The 19,951-nt window shown below is 57.2% G+C and overlaps 1 protein-coding gene across 1 annotated transcript in view; it reads left to right on the top strand.

Moving 5' to 3' along the window:
• GYPC (glycophorin C (Gerbich blood group)) overlaps positions 1-19,951 on the top strand; it is a 32,856-nt gene that overhangs the window by 11,469 nt on the left and 1,436 nt on the right. The window contains exon 2 of the mRNA XM_036996012.2: positions 19,810-19,932. Coding sequence (XP_036851907.1) covers positions 19,810-19,932 — 123 coding nt within the window. The remainder of the gene's footprint in view (positions 1-19,809; positions 19,933-19,951) is intronic.

Raw genomic sequence — 19,951 nt, 5'->3', positions numbered from 1 at the left:
CAGTCATTTGCATGGGTCTATGGCTGCTTTCAGGCAGCCACAGCAGAGCTGTGACAGAGACCATATGGCCCTCGAAGCCTGAACATTTACCATGGGGACTTTTATCAAAACGTTTGCTGACTCCTGACTTAAACCAGCAGGAGACTTTGTAACGGTGCCACCGCCAGGCCAAGCCCACCCAGCCCGGTGGCACCTCTCTCCAGGGGCACCACAGTCTCACGGACAGACAGGAAGCCATGGAAGAAAGGGACCAGGCGGCAGCGGGGGAGGCCCGCTCGGGCCAGGCCCCACCGACCTGGGCGCCCACAGAGGCCTTCGTTCCTGGCAGCTGCTCTGCCACTGCCCGGGCCGCCAAGGGAAGGGGCCCTCCTGCCTCTCCTCAGCCCCACCGGAAGCACAGGCACTCGGGGCTCCAGGCCGCCCTGGCGAAGGCCCTCACCTCATCTGGGTGCAGAGAAAGATAAACCCCTCAGGCGCCCCCTGGTCCCACAGCCACAGGGCCCGCCAGCTCACCCCCAGCAAGGTCATCAAACAACACTTCCCACCCAGGGCGCAGACAAGAGGGCGGTCCTTCCCACAGGAGGGTGAGTGGGGTGCACTGTGCCTGACTTCACTGAAACTTCTCCCCACCTTGGGGGGTGTGACCCCTCTTTTCAGATCTGGAGTTGGAATTAAGGGAAGACATGTGCTCACACTTGGCCGGTTATACAATGGTGCGTCTGAGTTCAGCCGTGGTAACGGACTGGGCAGCAGCCAGGTGCCAGGCCCTGGGGATGTGACAGTGGACAAGCCAGCAGCGACCCCAGGGGGAGCGTACCTTCCAGTTAGACACGAGCCACACACACGTGTAGAACACTCAGTCCATCGGATGGTGCCCAGGGCGAGGGAGTACAGCCACGCCAGGGAGGGAGGAGGGAGGGCTGTGCAGTCGGGCAGGTGAGCGGGAAGAGGCCACGGGACTGCCTCCGGCAGCTGGTGGCGCAGCTGGGACCCACCATCCTCCTGGACCCGCAGGCTTCCGAGCCCCCTGCTAGGGAGCTCCTGCCCCGAGAGAGGAGCCCTTCATCTCATCACGTCTGCGAGGCCCGGGGAAGCCAGCACCTGGGGGGGCTAAGGGGGGGCACGAGGATAGCGGGGATGCCTGGGGAGGGCCGGATGCGGGGGAGGGGACAGGGGGCCACGTGCCCGCTGGGTCCTCGGCTGTCCTGGAAGACGCCCTAGCTGCACACACGTGTGCTCGCACGCATACAGCAGCCTCCCGAAGCCTCTCTGGAAGTGTGAGTTGCATCTTTGGGTGATAGTGCTGGTATCTACAGGGAGTGAGTGTGAGCGTGCAGCCCCAGCTCCCAGGCCCTGCAGCCCATGTGGCCTTCAGAGCCCCTGGGGAGCAGCTGGGACTGGGACTGAGGACACAGGAGCCGAGTGAGCCCCTGCAGGGTGCCAGCCCGGGAGAGCGCAGAGCAGTGACCTTCCTCCCCAGGCTGGAGGGTGCGGCCCAGCAGGTGGTAGAGAAGAGAACCCAGAAAGGGTGGACACATGGGGGTCTCCTCCCATTGCTCCCGGGCCAGGGCTGCCACTCACCCCGGGAGGGAAGTCCCAGCACCTGGCTCAGCAAGGCCCAGGCCCCCAGCAGAGCGAAGCACAGCCGGAAAGTACACCTGCCTTCCCCTCCAGAAATGGCTCGGGTGGCTCAGGTTAGGACCAAGGGCCCCTGCACTGTGGTCCCCCCACCACCGGGTCAGAGGTGCACACTGACACAGCTCCCAGGGGCGGGCCACCCCGCAGGTTTGCTAGACCAGGGAAGATGCTGAGAGGTGATTTTCATCTGCTTTCTGTTTGCACATTGCTCTGTTTGGTGTGATGACCAGTCCAGAGGCGATCCAACTGACCCAAGTCCCTAAACGGGCACAGGAACCCACCCTGGCTCCCCATCCCTCAGGTAACATGACCCCAGCTGCTACTTATGTGACTTGACTCCCCATCACTGAATGGCCCTGTTGGAACTGCTGGCAACAGCAACCGCGTTCACGGCTTATCTCCCTCTGTCCCCCACCCCCTGAGCTGACACAGGGGAGGACGGGCCACCCACTGAGCTCCCTCTGGGCTGGGGGCCGGGGCGGGGAGCGCTACTGTACATCTGCTTAGAGGGGGCGCCGGGGGTCCTCACACAGCCCGGAATCCTGAGTGTTCCTGGAAAGGGATGAAGCAGCTGTCCCAGGAGCGCATCAGAGCCAGCACTGCGGTTCCCCGCGGGCAGGCGGTACTCTCCTCTCCAGGATGCCAGGCGCTTTATGTGCTGGGATCCTAAGGGGACAGATGGCTTCATGCTTAAGCACTGCCTGCCTACCAGCACACACACACACACACACTCATACATGCACGCACGCACCAGGGAGACCTGGATGGCAGCACCCTCAGAAACCCGGCCTCTCCGAATTCAGCTCAGGTCTCTGAACTCAGGCCCCATGCATGGGACGGCCCCGGTCACTCCCGAGTGGGGTGCATGTGGGACCCTGTCCTGGGTACCCCACACCTGCCCCAGCTGCAGAGCTCAGCCTGGCAGGCCGGTGTCCAGCATGGCTGTGTCTGAGCACAGGGTCATTTTATCTCCTCTGGGGCCTTTTTCCCTCCTTTTCATTCTTGCTGATGGAATAGCTCTTCGGCGCAGGCCTGCCTCTGATAAGGCTCCAGGCAGTACAGAAAGCAGAGCTGAGCCCTTATCAAGCAGCTGCAGGTGGACCTGCTGCCCCACCAGGCAGGCCTGGAGCTGATAAAGTGGGCCTGGCCCGGCCCATCACCAGCTGTGCCCTCAGAGATGGGCAAGGGCCCCAGAAGCTCCTTTACTTTCTTAAACACCCAGGCAGGGTTCTGGCGGCTCCAGGCGCAGGACCTGATGGGGAGCAACTGGGGACAAAGGTTTGATGTGGAGGGTGGATGGAGAAGGGACTCTGGAGAGACAGGCAGCGGGAGCTGGTGCCCCCACAGGCATCTCTGTGGCCACGCAGGTTTCCCTGTGAGGCAAACACCATGGCCCATGTTGCAGACGAAGCCCTAGGACTTGTGGGGGGAGGCGTGATGGTGTCTCATCGAATGTGATGTGGCCAGGTTTGAAGCAAGGTCTGCTCGCCCCAGAAGTTCAGGTTGCCTTCCTCCCCCCTGGGAGCTCTGGTTTAAAGGCCATCAAGGGCATCCCCTGCCACCCCCACCACCACCACCCACACACACACACATGCCCCGTTGAGGACAGCAAATTCTACTTTCAAATCCTAGCTCCCCCTCTGAGCCTTGGTCAGTGTTCACCAGCATCCTTAGGGCAGGACAGACTGGGTTCGCAGACTGTTTTTGAGCAGGTGATGTGGCGGCTCTGGCCTTAGCTGTCCTGTCTGAAGTGGGCTACCCGCCTCATCCCCACCTCACTGAGCCACTGCATCCTGGCAGGAGCAGACGGAGAGCGTATTGCCACCACTGGCTGCCAGAGTCCTATCCCCAGGCTTGTCCCCACACTGGGAGCAGGGCCAGGGGCTCCAAGTGGGGCAGCCGCCAACCCTTGGGCCCAGGTCCAGGTGTGAATCCTGGCACTGTCCTTGACAACTGAGCCTCAGTCTTTCGTATATAAAGCAAGGGTGGAGGTGCCTGTTAGCAAGGTTGCTTGGGGGTCCCAGCTGAGAGGCACTCACGATCTGTGGCTCCCCCATGACAGCAGGTTTTGAATGCAAGAAGCATTGTTAGTGTGAGATAGTGCACGTGAATCCCAGCATGCGGCAGGCCCGCCGAAGTGGCCGACATGAGCCCAGCTGGCTCCTGGCTGCCCTCTGCCCCAGGCTCTGATGCACATGCATCCCCTCTGAAATCAGGGCTGTGCAGGTGGTCTGTCCTGGGACAGAGCCTGGGCTGGAGACCTGGGGTGACAGCTGGCACACTGAGCAGTGACCAAGGCTGGCAACACACACTGAAGAGCCAGAGAAAGGACAGCCCTTGGGGCAAGCAGGAGGGCAGCCAGATGGCAGCTCGCAGGAGCCAGGGCCTGGGGCAGAATGAGGGGATGCTCCTCAAATCTCTTCCCTGGAATCAAAGAATCACTGGTGTATGCAAATGTCCTCTGCAGTGTGGGGAGATAAATGCCAGAGATGGCTTTTTACCTCCCATCCTCGAGTGGGTGCTGGGCTCTGCAGGCTTGGCAATCACTGCCAACTCCTGCTTCCATGCCACTGAGTGGATGACTTTTCCTGGTGCATTTCAGTCTGGTCTGATAAGCGGAACCTTCACTCAGTAAGCTTTTGATGACCACCTACTATGTGCTGGCCACCTCACATACTGCCAGGACAACAGAGAGGAACATGCCACAGCCTTCTCCACACCCCTAGAGTCGTGTTGATGTGTTTGATGAATCTGTCTGTAGTGATAGGAGGTCACCTCCTCCTGGGAGGTTGGGACACATGTCCCCTCATGGTTAGACTTGAACTAGTGTGGATTGATGTGTAGACGTCCACCAGGTAGGCCAGGTGGGGTGGACATTTCAGGCAGAGGGAACAGTGTAAGCCAAAGCCCAGAGGTGTGAAATGCATCAGTCCATGTGACCTGCAAGGGGCTCGCATGGGACGGTGGGCTGTGCATGTTAGATGATAACATGGGGACTCAGGCTGGCTTGTGCATATGGCCCCAGGCTCGGGCCTGCGACACCCTAGAGCTCCCCTCCAGGTGTATTCCCCCCACCCAGGGACTCCCAGTATATCTGGTGAGTTGATGAAAGAGTGAGGAGTCTGTGGAGCTGGCATGCAATATCTGGGACATACTTTTAAATACAAAATGTTGTTTTTTTATCTGAAATTCAAATGTAACTGGTGTCCTACATTCTACCTGGCAACCCTAGGAGGATGGGACCTGAGCACAGGTGTTTTTCTAAAGGACGCTTGAGATTCTAATGTGCAGCCAGAGTTGACAGCCACTGGTGAGAAGCTCCTGCTTTGTCTGAGGGAGCCCACCCACTCAAGCCCCAGACCAGGTCCCAGCTGCAAAGGCTTCTGCAGAGAACTAGTGTTCCTGGCCTTCAAAAACATCCTCAGAGGAGCTTCATGAGATTCCCTTCCTATTCTCTCTGTCCCTCCATCTCATGGATACCTTCCACAATGGTTAAGACCTTATTTTTTACATAATATGAAATGCATCTTAATGTTTGCTACTTCAAATAATATATTTTGCATTATTTTATCTGATTACAGAATAACTACTGTATAATAATTGTGGAAGTTATTCAGTAACTGGATGTATTTAAATACAAAATAATAAATCATTATTCATAAGCCTCCTATATCTTCAGTCACACTATCTCCTTTATTAACTTCTAATCACACTCCTATCAGAACCTTAAAATCTCCAGCCTCAGACCCCAGCCTTGTCAGGTGTCCCCATGTCACACCCACAGCTCCCTCTCCTCACCCACTACTCTCAGCCCCAGTGTCCTGCCGGTCCTTTCTCAGTAGGTTCCAAGTGCTCTTTCAGGCCTGGAAGGAAGAAGGGCTTCCTTCTTTCCATCTCTGCGCTACTTGAGAGTTTTTGGAGAATCCCTTTTTCTATCATCTCTCACCTGATCGTGGCCCACAAGAGAAGACACAGCTTATTTAACCTGAACTTTAAGACTTGCCATCGTCCATTACTCACCAAGCAGAAGAATAATAAAGTTGATTAATGATACTGAATGCAGTAGTGATGATGGAAGAAGTGATAAGGAAAAGGAAGAGAGGGAAATAAACTCAAAATATGTATTGGATTTAGCCATTTATATTTTTTCTTCTCTTAAAACCATAGCTTTAATATTTCCCAAAACAAAATTCAAAAGAGTTATTTGAAAGGTGTAGAATTAAAAGGTACGTGCATTCCATGTGAAATCATCCATGCTAAAAAGGATAAAATTATTTGAACTCTGAACTGTCTTAGACCACCTGGCTTATCTGGGAGTCCTAATCCTGGTCACTCAAACAGGTCTAACCCCGTAGTTAGCTACTGTCTTTTTTGGCAACTCTATTCTCACTGTTACCTGGTTTGCTTAAGACATTAGAACACCTGTCTGACAGAATGGTAAGTTGTGTTTGTACTTAACCTTTTCCCCTAAGATTATGTGTTAGATTTCAAACCCACTTCTGAAGTGCTAAGATTCCTGATGAGGAAAGATGGACAGAGCTTCCTGTCCACATTGGCTGTATTGCCACAGCAGGAGCACGCCAGTTCACCCTTCCTGTCAGTCATCAGATCTTAACCAGTTGTTGAACTCTAGCTACACCGCCTGCAAAATTCTGAAAGGAACAAAGTCTAAGTTCATTAACTTTTTTGATTAGTCTCCAGGGCATTTATCACTTTCTATGAATGAAACATTTAATTTAGATGGCAGTTGATCTGTGTCATAGGATTTCAACTGATGGGAAGAAGAGTTATGTACATGTTTATGGCTTCTTTGCTTTTAAAAAATTAATGTTGGGGAAATATAAATCTCAAGATCTGAATAGGGCAGGGGCACGGCTGTAAGCAGAAGCATGCCAGGGTGATGGGTAGAGACATCTTATAGAGCACCTCCATCAGCCAGAAGAACAGTGGGACAAGGGGGCAGAGAGCCCGTAGAGTGGGCATGGTGAACAGAAACGGCTTTTCCACCCCAAGCGCCAAGACAGCGCCGGGCGCCTGACCCAGGGACGTCCTGGCTTTGCTGCCGGATGCAAAATGAGGAACTGAACTGGTGGCTTCCTGAAGCCCCTTTCCGGCCCTGACACCAGAGGACAAAGGAGAGCTGACGGCACAGCAGGAAGTGCTTAGAAAGCAGCAGCATTCCAGAAGATAAACATGCTCACCCTGCCCACAGGCACTGGCTCATTTCACCTTCCTGCCAGAGGCCGGGCATTCTGAGGGGGGGAAGTCATCTGGTACTTTTCTGGGCACTGTAAGACGGTTTTTGAAAAGAGCTGGTTGTGGATATCACTTGCCTTTCTCCTCACCACCACCCCAAGCACTACACTCCCCATATTCAGATGGAAATAGTTCCTTTCCTAGCTTCCTTTTCCAACACTACTCCAGTAGAAAATCCAATCAGACGAATCACTGGCAATACAAGCTGACGTGTATTGCATGTAAACTTACACCCACCGCCTCTGTGCATCATCTTGTGACACCCTCACCACCGCGCTCTGGGTGGGTCCTGTCATGGTCCCATCACACACATGAGGACAGTGAGGCTCAGCACACCTCTGCCTCCGCCCAGGGTGGAGAGGAGCGTCTGGGGCATGCAGAGGAACAGCTCATGCCCCTTGCTCCTGCCGCCCTCCTTCCTCCCAGACTCCCTCACTGCACCTGCCCTGCCTGTCCTAACCTGAAGGGCCTACTGTCCCTGGGCCATTTGGCCTCCCCTGACCACATCCCGTGGGGCAGTGCTACGCTGTCCTGAGAATGCGGCGCACATGCCCTCGCCTGGAGGTCCTCCTGAGGCTTTGAGCCGAGACCCCACAGCAGCGCAAGTCCCTCCCTCCGGCTGCCCTCAGCACCCTGCTCCCAGTCCAGACAGGACACTGGCCTCTCTGCGCCTGCCTGTCATACCCAGTGAAGGGAGGAGAAAACATTTTCCACTTCCTTCTCACTAGCTGATGAGCGTTCTGGAAGCCCAGTGACAAAGCACGGCTAACCAAATCATCATCATTTACACATGCAGCCTGATCGAGGACATTTAGTCATGTAATTAGGTACCTAATTATGCTGAAAATGCAATTATATGATTTTTTAAGTGAATTAAGTCCTCCAGAGGAGTGGTAAGGATTAGCACATGTGACCCAGCTGGAAAACAGGGCCTGCGGGGGGCATGTCAGCGCTGACCTGGGGCTGCGCCAAGGCTGAGTGACGTGAACTTGAATCACGTGTGTGAGCACCCAGTGCGCACATGCACCACTCACGCACACACACAAGACGCCAGCCTCACCTCCATGTCCCCCAGGAGTTTACAAGGGCTGCTGCATACCAGGGACTTATAATAAATGGCAACCATTAATATCTCTGGAAGCTCGGGGTCCATCTGTGGAGTGACTGTTTAATGGCCAACTGGGAGACTCCTGGGGAGGTTATTTATTTACCACATGAGAGGCAGGTTTGCAAAAAAAGTCATGATAAAAGAGTCGGCTGGGACCTGTCAGAAGATAGTTCACGCAGCATCACTTATTCATTCGCCTCGCATTATGTCAGACGCTGAGATAGAAAACACAGTCCTTGCCCTCTAGGACCCCAAAATTAGTGCACAGACAGAGCATTTTAATGGTGATTTGTACAAGTTGTTCAGAAAACTACTGCCTTCAGGCTAAATCCAGCCAGTGGCCTATTTCAGTACAGTCAACTAGCTAAGAATGGGTTTTTACAGTTTTAAAGGATTATAACAAAGTAGACAAACAAAGCAATAAAACATGCAAAGAATAGGCAACAGAGCCCATCTGTGGCCTGCCAAACCTAAAATACTATGAGAAAGCTCACTGCCCCCTTCGGGAATAGAAAAAGGAGCACACAGCTTAGCAGAAGTCAGGGCAGGCTTCCTGCAGGAGGTGATGTGATCTGAATTCTGCAGAGAAGGAGTTTATAAAGGCCCCCAGTCTGAACACCATGGCACAGCACCTCTGCCCGCCGCAAACTTCCTTCCCACCAGCAGGCCCACGCATGAGAAATGACAACAGAAGGCAAATTTCAAGGCTCTGTAACTGAATAAGGGCTACAGAGACCAGAGCTTCTGAAATGTCAGGCAGTGGACTGTGGCTTAGATCTTTAGCAGAGGGACATGCCTGGCCTGCCCCAACACCAAGGCTGCAGGAAGACAAATCTGCTTCTCAGGCCCTTGTGGCCCTGAGCCCTGAGTTAGCAGAGGGCCGTTCTGGGGACCAAATGATGTGGGAGAGAGAAATGACATGCAGACAGCTGCAGGAGGCCTCCGACCCTCAGATGCCAAGGACGCCCAGACTCCCAAGCCTTGCACTCACTCCGTGCCAACCTGCCCCTGTAGCGCAGCACCTCCCCAGCTGAGCAGGCTCCCAGCTCTCCCTAACATCTGCGCCCACAGGGCAGTCCCCAAGGACACTGTCACTCCTTCCTCCCTAAAAGTGCACGTGGCATTCTGAGCCAGGAGGCAGCCATCTTGCTGTCCCTTGGCTGTGACCTCATCACCACCCTTTAGCTGTCCACACACATGTGGCTAGTCTCAGTCCCTCCTGCAGGGGCTCGCTGGAATGGACACACCAGGACCTCCTGCATGTCTGGCTAAGGCCCTGCCCATCCCACATCTCCATTCAGGCAAGTCCTCCGCCTCAGGAGCACATCACACCCCGTGACCCAACGACCCACGCTGTCCCACATCCCGCTTCCTCCCGGATGCAGCTTAGATCCCACTGCCCCTCGTCATGTGTCCACAACCCCTACCGGCAATCCCAAGAACACATGTTCAAAACCCACCGCTTCTCTCCTCTTCCATGGAAGTCCAACCACCATCTGCCGTCCTCTGGCTTGACCATGGCTCCCAGCCGGTCCCCTCCTCTGCCCAGCAGCCAGAGCAATCTGTCAGCATGTCGGTCAACACATCAACATCCACTCCTCTGCTCGGAATCGTCCTGTGGCTCCTGTCTACTTCAGAGGAGGAGCTGACGCATTGAAGGGCCGTCAAGGCCCGACATGGACCGACATGGACCTCTGCTAATGCTCCAGTTCTTCCTTCTACAACTCACTTCACTCCAGCCACACCGGCCTTCTGGCCGTCCCTGAAACACACCCGGGCTGCGCCCTCCTCGGGGTCTTTGTACTTGCTGTTCCCTCTGTCTGGAAGCTGTTCCTGTGTTTCCACACCCTTCCCTCTGCCACCTTGTTCAGGTCTTAGTCCCCACCCCTTCATGACACCTTCCCTGGCCATGCTTAAATCTGAGCTCCCACCATAGACCCTACCCTTTTCTGCTTCATTGTTTCTCCTAGCACAGTCTAGCATACCACATAGCTTATTTATTCTTTTTATTATCTGGATCCCTTCCCTACAATATAGACCCCAGATGGACAAGATCTTCTCGCTACTTTCTTTACTGCAGTGATCCTGTATGGTTTTTGTTGAATGAACTCCATGAATCTTCTCTCCCCTTCTCCTGGCCCAGTCGTAGATAAATCCATTCTTCCCTCCTGCATGTCCGAACTCAAACAGCCACCCCTGGCCAGAGACGCACCCACACACCAGCGTGTGTGTACAGACATGTGTGCACCTGTGCACCTGTGCACATGCGTGTGTAAGCAAGGTGGGAAAGGCTCTCTTTCACTGAGACACACGGATCTCACGGAGAGACTCAATGTTGAGGAAAATGAGCAATGATTACCCACATATTCAAAACAGACACTAGACGCAGCCTAGCTAGAGTCCACACTGGTCTGAAACGGTCACCCAGCGGCCATCATCTAAGAGGCTAGACAGCCACCACCGAGGACGTCCCTGACGGCAGCTGGAGAAGGGCCACGCTGTCCCCACCTCACCACAGGGTTTCACCCTCTCTCCGCCTCGAGCCAAGTGAGAAGGGCCAGGGGAGCCCCCAGAACAGGCAGGGGTGGAGGCAGTCTGTGCGGCCGCCACGGACAGCCACGTGGGGACTCCGGGGGGAGATGTAGCACCTTCTCAGGCTGCCCCTCTGCAGCGCCAGGCCTGGAGGGGGCAAAGACCATCTTTAAAGCATCCCACTCAGGAGAGCCCCGGCCAGGGAGGGGCCAGTCAGTGGAGGACCAATGGGCCAGGGAGGGTCCAGGTGGACATGCCCACCCCAGTCTTCTCAGGGGCTGTCACCGCGCCCTCAGACAGAGCCTGCTCAGCCGAGGCACCCCCACCGCCACCAGTTAAGGAGAAAGCCACGGTTGCCCCTGGCCTGGCACCCCCTTCCCAGGGCAGCTCGGGGGCAGCGGGAACTCCAAGCAGGGCAGAGGGAGGCGTAGGGGGAGCGGAGCCGGCCGGGCCCCCTTCCCCCACTGAGTGCACTAAGCACAGGAAGAGCTTTTTTTTTTTTTTTTTTTACTGTGGTAAGAACACTTAACTCCCGAATGTCTGCGTGTACAATCCGCTGCACTTGGCTACAGGAACAATGTTGCCACAGAACTCGAGCTTTCTCACCGTGCCGGACCGAAACTCCACTGTGGGTCAGCGACTTCTCCCCCCCAGCGCCCGGGTTCCCCTCCTGGAGCCTGGGAATCTGCCTGTTTTAGCCTCATGTATGTGGAATCGTGCAGCACTGGTCTTTCTGTGACTAGCACATGTCTTTGGGAGCGTCAGAGTGGTTGTGAGGCCAAGACTTTTCACTTGATTGGGCTTTTCTCTTCCCAGAAGGGGCTGGAAAGCTAGCGGTCCACCCACGATGCAGACCCAGGCCCACAGGGCACATGGCGGAGCCGCCGCTCCCACAGGCAGGGCGCAGGGCCTCTCAGGGCCCTCAGATGCCGCAGCACCAGGGCAGATGTCAGAGAGGCCTGTCCTTGGGCCACCCCAGACCTGCTGGCTCCAGAGGCGGGAGGGGCGGTGGCCTGCGGTGTGACCGGTGTGACCCATCCAAGGCAGTTCTGACACCCTCAGCCCCGCAGTAAGCCTGTCAGGCTGGGTCACCCTCTCTCTACTGTGCAGACGTGGAGAGGGGGCCCTGGAGGTGAGCCGCTGAGCCCCACGGGGTGAGGCTGCCTGGAGGTGGGCAGGGGGTCGCAGGGCTTCCCTCCCCAGGGCCTGGCATTTGCTCTCAGCACCAGGTGAATGTGTTCGTGGTTCCCTGTTTATCCTGTGATAATTCAGCAAATTCCTACTGGGTGTTGCCATGCACCTGGGCCCCCTTCAGCCCCAAGAGGGCAACAGATGCATGAAGTATGTTCTTTCCTGGAGGGCCCACACGCATTGAACACAGCCCCTGGGGGTATGTCCACCCTGGGGGCTGGGCATACCTTTAGGGGTCAGAGGTCAGAGCACCATCCCAGCCATGAGCCGCTGAGGCAGGCCTAACAAGAGTTCAGAGGGCAGAGAGACGTGAATGTCTGAGCAGGGTAAAGCCCCTGCAGCGAGGCCAAGGCCAGGGACAGCTGGGCCCCAGGAGCGGCTTGTGTCCAGGGACTTCTGAGCGCCACTGAGTCTGATGAGCACATGACTTAGAAGATGGGCTGGAGCTGGGCCGGGGTCAGGGGTGGTGTCACGGAACAGGGAGAACAGACACCATGTCCACGATGCTGCTTGACTGCCCAGCAGGGGTCAGGTCAGAGGGAGGGGCGAGCAGCCGCCAGGGGGGCTGGCCTCAGCAGCCAGAGCCCACCAAGCCCCGGGCAGCTTCCCAGCCCACCACCCTCCTCCCTGGAGCTGCCAGCAGCCTGGCTGGGATCTCGCCTCCTCCTCCCATGGCTCAGCACAGGGTGGGGAGTTGAGGGCAGGGGGGGAGCCGGGGTTCTCCCCAACTTCATGCTGCACCCTAAACAGGGGGGATTTGCTGCCTCCTTACTAGACGCCAAGGCCCCCTCTGAGGGGCGGGACCCCACACTGTCATCTGGCTCAGCCGACCTCTGTCTCCTGAGACTCACTTCCCTTTGGGGCTTCTTGCTGGGCCCTGCTGCTCTCACGGTCCTGGGGGGCAAGAGCGGGTGGCTCCATTTTTGCACTGTGGTCGCAGGATGGACGCATAGCATTCTTTTCTTTTACTTAGACCCTCATCTGAGGTGAACTGTTGTGTTGAAATAATAAGGCTTTGTTAAAAACAAAAAGTTCAGGGTTACTGGCAGCAAGGACAGGCAAAGAAAGCCCTGGAACCCGTGTGGGAGCAACCGTGTCCTCACAGCCCTTCCCAGGTCCCCTCCAGCAAGCACGTCCCCAGAACAAACACCCAGATGCAGCAATCCCTGAGTGAGCTCCCAAGGTGGGCACACAGAGGCGATCCCCTGGCTGACCCTGGCCACCATCTGCTGCTGAATCTCTCCCCCAACAGCTCCACCGCCGCTGCGGGGAACATTCTTCTCCAGGGCAGAACAGGGCCCCAAGGCCCCGTACAGCGTGTGCACGGGTAGGTGGGCAGCAGCCTGCAAGGCCTCAGCGCCCCCCAGGCAGTCCTGTGTCACCACGGTGCAGGCCCAGGGCCACGGCTAAGATGGCTGTGCGGGTGTAGGAGTGATACAACCACACCACACAGCATTTCAGCAGCCTGGGGATTGGGGGGGGATTGTCTGTGAGGTGACCCACAGGAGCCGGGGGCCAATCCTGCTGACCTGGAGACTGGCTGGCACATTCTGACCAAGGTGGTCAAATTCATATTGGCCTCACCTGGCCAGGCACCACCAGGTGCTGGGAATTTAGTCTGCAAGTCCAGGCCAAAGGACCCAAACCTTCTGCATAAGCAGGAAGGGTGGCTGTGCTGATGACGCGGCCCGGGGAGCCCCCAGCATACCGCAGCCACTGCCCAGAGCCCAGCCTCTGACGTCCCCTGAGCAGGCGTCCCGGCTGCGGGGCCCACATCAACAAGCCCTGCCGACTGCACCACTGTGAACATTCCCTCGGTGTCTCTGCCTTTCCGCTACGCCCAGGCCCTGCTGCTGGCATGGCCCTCCCCCCCCATCTCAGCAGACCAGCCTGGGGAGCTGCCTCCTCCAGAAAGCCCTTCCTGAGAACATCAGAGAACTACCCTTCCCGAGCCTCCCCACAGGTGTGTGGGTCTCTTACTCAGGAAGCTCCTTGAGGGCAGGGGCCTGGCCTTAACTGGGAAGCACATGGCTGCAGCGTAGTGGAGGCCACAGAAAGTGTGCTGGGGGAAAGATGAGCAGACAAAACCGTGAGCCCCCTCACCACCGTGGCAACGGGAGTCCTGGGGCAGTCTGACCCCCATGCCCACCCGTGATGCTCCGTCTCACAGTGTTGGCGGTCTACTTTCACATGAATAACTGTGTCTCCTGAACCCTGTCATTACTCCCTGAGGACAGACACCGTCCTCTCCACATCCCTTTCGTCCTGGACCAACCATTGCTCACTGCTGGGCCCATGCTGGCTGGCCAGAAGGGAGACGGCGGGCAGGTGATAAGCTGTGCCTTTATTTCTTTGGGGGCACTTCAATTCTGACACCAGCTTTTCCCCAGGCTGGCTTAGATGCTACATCCTTTCCAGGTGTGATGACAGTAAACCACCAAAGAAAACCAAATGGGCTTGACCTCATTCCTCCCAGAAGGAAGGGTCACCTAATACACATTAACTGTCAATTGATTTCCACTTCACCTGCATAAGGACTCTGAGGCCAGAATCTGGAGCAGGAGGAAGAAACTGCTGTGAGCCCAAGAGAACTGCCTGTGACTGCCATGTGCCTGTCCCTCCCAGGAGCTGGCCTTCCTAAACCCAAGTCACATTCGCTCCTGGGAGCCATGGAAGAGGCGACTTTGCTCCCAGATCTGCAGGTTCTCTAGGAGAGAAGGCTCTCAGTGAGCCATGCAGTTTGGCAGGTCCACAAGTAACCGATGTGGCCGCCCTGGAACGCAGTATCAGCAGGGTCATCAACAAGGACCTCCACGGGCTCCGTCACAACCTGCCTCCTTCAGGAATTAAGGTTGAGATGATGTCCCTCTGCCCAGACCCCAGGCCCCTCCCTACCTGAAGCTGTCCTCAGCTCCCAGGAGCTCGCCTGCCTGGCGTCTCCTCTGCCCACGCCCGGACTCTTGCCCCTTTGCTGGACCAGGTGGATGGTGGGGAACAGGGAGCCGGGCTCCTCCTCCACGACCCCTGAGGCAGAAGGGAGAACATCATGGTGCGCTTGCAGGGGTAAAGAGGAAACCCTGCAGGGAGCAGCAGCTTCCCAGCACGGCTTCAGGGAAAGCACAAGAAGGGAGGGTCTCAGCAACCGGGAGTGTTGCTGTGTGTCCCCGGGGCGAGCCCCTGACCACTGCTCCCTGTCGACACCTGAGGATGCCCCCTCCCCCACCAGGGTCCTATTAGCTGTGCCCCTGCTGCCAGCTGGAGCCGAGGACCTCACCCACGTGGAGGGATGGCACCTGGTGCCCACTGCCTCCCAGGAATGTCTGCCGTGCATGAGAACTGGCGGCCGCCCCCTGGGGACCTGCAGAGCGTCAGGCACCTGGCTGCAGCCGAATGGCAGCCTGCTCAGGAGCAGAGCTAACCCAGCTGCGGCAGCTGGCGCTGGAGAGGGCGGCACGCAGAGAGGGGCACGCTTTGGCACCCAGGAATCATCCCCAGTTAGAACACAGGCTGCGAGAGCTGGGCAAGGGAGCTGACCCCTCTGGGCTTGCATTTCATTATCTGTAACTTAAAGAAAGGGAAAGACGGCCCTGATGCAGGCTTGCGGAAGACTCCAGGGAGCTTAGGAGGAAACTTCTTCGGTGCCTGTGCCCAGTAAATGCTCAGAGCCCAGCGCAGAGCACCCCTCCCCCGTCCCCTCCCCCTCACCTAGCTGAGCCCCCAGGACTGGGCGTCACCTCCATTCCCAAGGCCTCGACCCCACGGGCCTGCCCCGCCTGGGAGGCAACTTCCCTGACTGGGAGCTCGGAGCAGCTGTTCCCCTTGCCCCCTCTCCGGACTCACCGGCTCACAGGAAGCGTCCGCTGCCCTGGCTCTCGGCCCCGTGGCCAGGCCTGCGGCTGGAGGGTCACACCAGGGCCTCCGAGGCCCGGAGCTGTCGCGCCGCGCAGCCCCGTTGCCGCCGTGACCCGCGCCAGCTCTCCGCGGCGTGAGGCTGGCTGGAGCTCCACCTGCCTGCTCGCTGCCTGACCTCCTAGCTGGGCTTCCCTTGAACCCAGCACTGCAGGAATGAGGACTGGAGAGGCGCCCCCCTACGGTGTCCTGGTCTAAATTCCGGCTTCCGAACATGGCGCATGCGCGCGGGGCGCTGAGTGCGAGGCCCGCGTGCAGAGTCGGCGACTGCGCGCTCCGTGCGCACAGCTGCAGCCGAAGCCGGCCTGATGGTACTGGGCGCACCGCTGCGCAGCCTTCTGCGGGCGCCGAGCTGTTCGCCGTCTCCTGACGCTCTGTCTCGGTGTCTCTCTCCACACATGCCCTTTGTCTCTCTCCTTTTCCTCTTCGTGTCTCTGTCTCTCACTCTAGCTGGTTGTGACCCACCGGCGCACTGGGACTTACTGCCTGTCAAATGGTGCCCTAAATAACTCATGTCACAGGTCACATCTCCCAGGGAAACCATAAGCGCCCTGAGGACCAAGACCCAATTTCCATTTCTTGGAATGTCCCCTGGTCCCTGCAGTAGCCTGGCAACCCAGAAAAGCTGGGCACCCAGGCGTCAATTTCCTGTGGGCCAGGACGATGCTGGGGACCCACAGCCGGCACCCATCCTCCGTATGGACTCACAGCATCTGTTAGCTGGTCCCTTAGGGGCCTGGTGTTGAATTATGTGCAAACTACAGTAGTAATACGAATCAGAGTCAAAATAGTGGCTACAACGGAGTCGGCACCCGTTCTGAGCTGTGTGCCGTGTAGTCACTGTCTGCATAACATACATAAAATGTCTGTCACATGGTGCACAGCATTTCTAACCCCTACCACAGACATTGTTATTCTTGTCTAACATATGCAGGAACTAAAGCCGATCACTATGAAGCATTGGCTGAGTGCACTGATGTTAAGCTGGTCAAGCCAGGATTCGAACCAGCAGCTGCCATGACAGTGCTGAGGACGGGCGGGGTGCAGTTCGATTCCAGGCCCCCAGGAGGGGCAAGGCTTTCAGATACCATCCAGCAGCTGTTGTCAGTCACCAGACATGCAGCCTGGTGCTGGCCATGGATCCATGAGGGAGACGACGTGGCTCTGGGGTGGACAGAGCCTTCTCTCTGGTGGGCGTTGCCATCTTGAGGAGCCAGGAAGGAAAAGCACAGGGCACCCTGGGTCTGTGCGAGGGGCTGGGGCCTCCCGTGCCATCCAGCCTGGGGGCCAGACCCACACCTGCCATAAATGATACTTGTTCTCCCATAAATGCACCCCAAGCCTGCCCATTGACTCCCCCTTCCCCTCTTGAGCTCAGAATGACCCTAATCCTTGCCACACACTGACCCTTAAACCCCAGCTAGGGACTCGTTCCTGGCTCTTAATCCACCCACACGCGGACCTGTCACTTCCTGGTGGGATGGGAGCTCACTCCAGCTGGGCTTCTCCAAATATCCCATCATTGCTGCTTGCTGAACAGAAACAGCATGAGGAGTGAGCCCAGGCAGGGCAGGCTGTCACCTGCCATCTCTAGAGGCAAGAGGTCAGAACCCAGGCTCCCGCAGCCTCCGGGTCATGGAGGGCAAGCAGATGCCTGGGGACAAAGGGAAAGCTAGGGAGAGGTGAGCACTCTGTGGGCACCAAGCTCTGCTGGGATTGCTGGTACTTCTCATCTGTGCAGCAGACTCCTATTCACCCTGCAGTGGCCAAGCTGATAAACCCCCTCTGGGAAGGCTTCTCTTACACCAACAGTTCTCAGCCCTGAGTGCACAGCAGAACCACTAGAGGCCTGGAAACACAGGCTACTGGGCCCCAGCCTGTCTCTGGTACAGTGGTCTGGGGTGGAGCCCAAGGATTTGCATTTCCAACAGTCTCCAAAAAAATGCTGCTGGCCCAGGGACCACAGTTTGAGAACACTGTCTTACCCCATCCCCTCCTGCCCAGACAGGCTGTGTTTTCTGCTGTTCCTACCTATATGGCAGTTCCGGTCACTCTGAAGTGTCACCACCCTGGAGTCAGTTACACTGGGCAACTGGAGCAACTCCAGCAGTGCACCTGGGCGATGTGGGGCACGGAGGGCAGGTGTCCTGCCCCCAGCAGTGCACCTGGGGGGACGTGGGGCGTGGACAGCGGGTGTCCTGTGCTCCAGCAGTGCACCTAGAGGGATGTGGTGAGTGGAGGGCGAGTGTCCCTGCTGGGAGGCTACGTTCATGACCCCTGAGAGGCCTTGGCCCTCTGACCCCCAGCCTGCTGGTCTGCCGAGGACATCCAGTGTTCCAGCCTACAGGTTTGGGTACAGGGTCCCTAAACACAAGCTAAGAAATTCAACCCAAATGATTCAAGCTAAATACCCCACCCAGTACTGGACCAGCTTACCCAGATGGCCCGTGGCCAGGGCCCTGTGGGTTGAAACTCATTGACTGAAGGCATCTGGCTTGATGCTTGGCTCCTGACACCCACATTAGCTGTATGACCCCAGGAAAATGGTAACACTTTCCTGGGACTCAGTTCCCAAATCTGTAAGATGGAAACAATAATAACTTCTGCAGAGTGGGACCAAGTGGTCCAGCCATGCCGGCTAAATGAGTTAAAACCTGGCAAATTCTGGAAATATTACCTGGCATGTGTAATTGTTTTTAAGAGAAGAGGAAGTGCCAGTCCCTGCTGACGCCGGCCACACTGGACACAGTGGCTGGGGAAGTGCAGGCCTTGCCCTGGAAAATTCCTCACAGCAATCCCGGATATTTGAGCTCCTGTGAGCATCCCTCCCGACTAGGAGGTGCTTAGAGAGTAAGGCCTGGATCCTCTCATTTTTGTATGCGGGCAATCATGCATCCAGTAAATAGTACCTACTATGTGCTGGATGCTCCATCACAGGTTGTCTGCCCTGGGTGCAGGGCCCAGCATCCGCTGGTTCCCTCAGGGCTCACCACTCAAGTGCTCCGAATGCTGAGCCTCCTCCCCTCCCCTGCTGGCCCCCGGTGTGCACCCACTCTGCCTGCCAACTGGAGACCTGGCTTCATCCCCTTCCCCGCTCTGCTCCTTGCTGCCCCAGGGCTCCTGGCCTGGCTGTCCTCCCAGCCTCCAGCCCCTGCTCGGCTCGCACACCATCCCTCCTGGCTCTGACAGCTGAGCTCTTACCAGAAAGAGGCACCTGGCAGCTGCACTGGGGAGAATGACCTCATCACACTGTAAGTGAAGTGATTATCTGGGCGGAAATGACCATTATGAAGTAGGCTTCTCCGCTTTAATATGTACCCGATGTCGTGGGACCACGGGATTTCCATGTTAACACTGGTCTTTCCGTGGTCCGGGGACTCCTGCCCCTCCTGCGTCTCCCAGTGGAGAATGGAGTGCGGCAGCTCCAGGTGACCTTCTCTGCTGCAGCTCAGCCCTCTGGCCAGATCACTGGGCTTCCAAAAGATGCTCTCGGGGTGTCCTGTGCATGGAAGGGCTGAGGCAGAGACCGAAATGGGGGTCTTGGGGACCTCCCGACAGGAGCCCTCCTGGGAGGGGCTTCCTCAAAGAGAAGGGGCATCCAGAGATGGCTGGGCAGGCTAAGTCATGGCCCCAGGGGACAAACAAGCTGTGTGACTAGGCTCATCACTGTCCCAGCCTCAGTGTCCCACCTGTGAAATGGGCTAATGGGGCCCCACATCTCTGGGGCTGCAGTGAAGGCCATGTGATGAGATAAGGAAGGTGGCTGAAGTGGCACATGGTGTGTGGACACTTCATGCACGGTCTGTTCTGCCCACTGCCATGGGAAAAGCTGGCCTCCAGAAGGAAAGCCTCGCCCTGAGCAGCAGGCCCCGCCCTCACCCCCTTGGTTGTCTATTGAGCTCCTGCCAGGTACAGGCACCATAGGTCAAGGGTCAGCAGGGAGACCCCCTCGCACCACAGGCAGGGTCACACAGTCGCCTTAGCTGTGTGACACCAAGGGTGGCCCCAGGGCTCTCTAGCACCCTGGCCGGAGGCTGGCCCTGTGCCAGGCCATCTGTCTGCCCTGCATGGCCCACAGAGCTGCCCCCACGTGGCAGCAGGTGCAGCTTGGCTGGAAGGCTGCAGGGTGGGGGGGGAACGTCCTCTCTCAGTGCTTGCTCCGGTTCCATTCACAGAGCCTCATCTGTCCACATTACCTGTCCTGCTCACACGGTCCAGCCCGACCACCCAGCCGGACCTGTTCACAGAGCCCAGCCCCTGGGTGATCTCCACGGGGACAGACATCGCCCTTATTGCAGGTGAGACTCAGGGCCCCCA

The sequence above is a fragment of the Manis javanica genome, chromosome 7 (genome assembly GCF_040802235.1).
Source record: "Manis javanica isolate MJ-LG chromosome 7, MJ_LKY, whole genome shotgun sequence".
Lineage (NCBI taxonomy): Eukaryota > Metazoa > Chordata > Mammalia > Pholidota > Manidae > Manis > Manis javanica.
The sequence above is the reverse complement of the archived record's forward strand: the minus strand, read 5'-3'. Positions and strand labels throughout refer to the sequence as shown.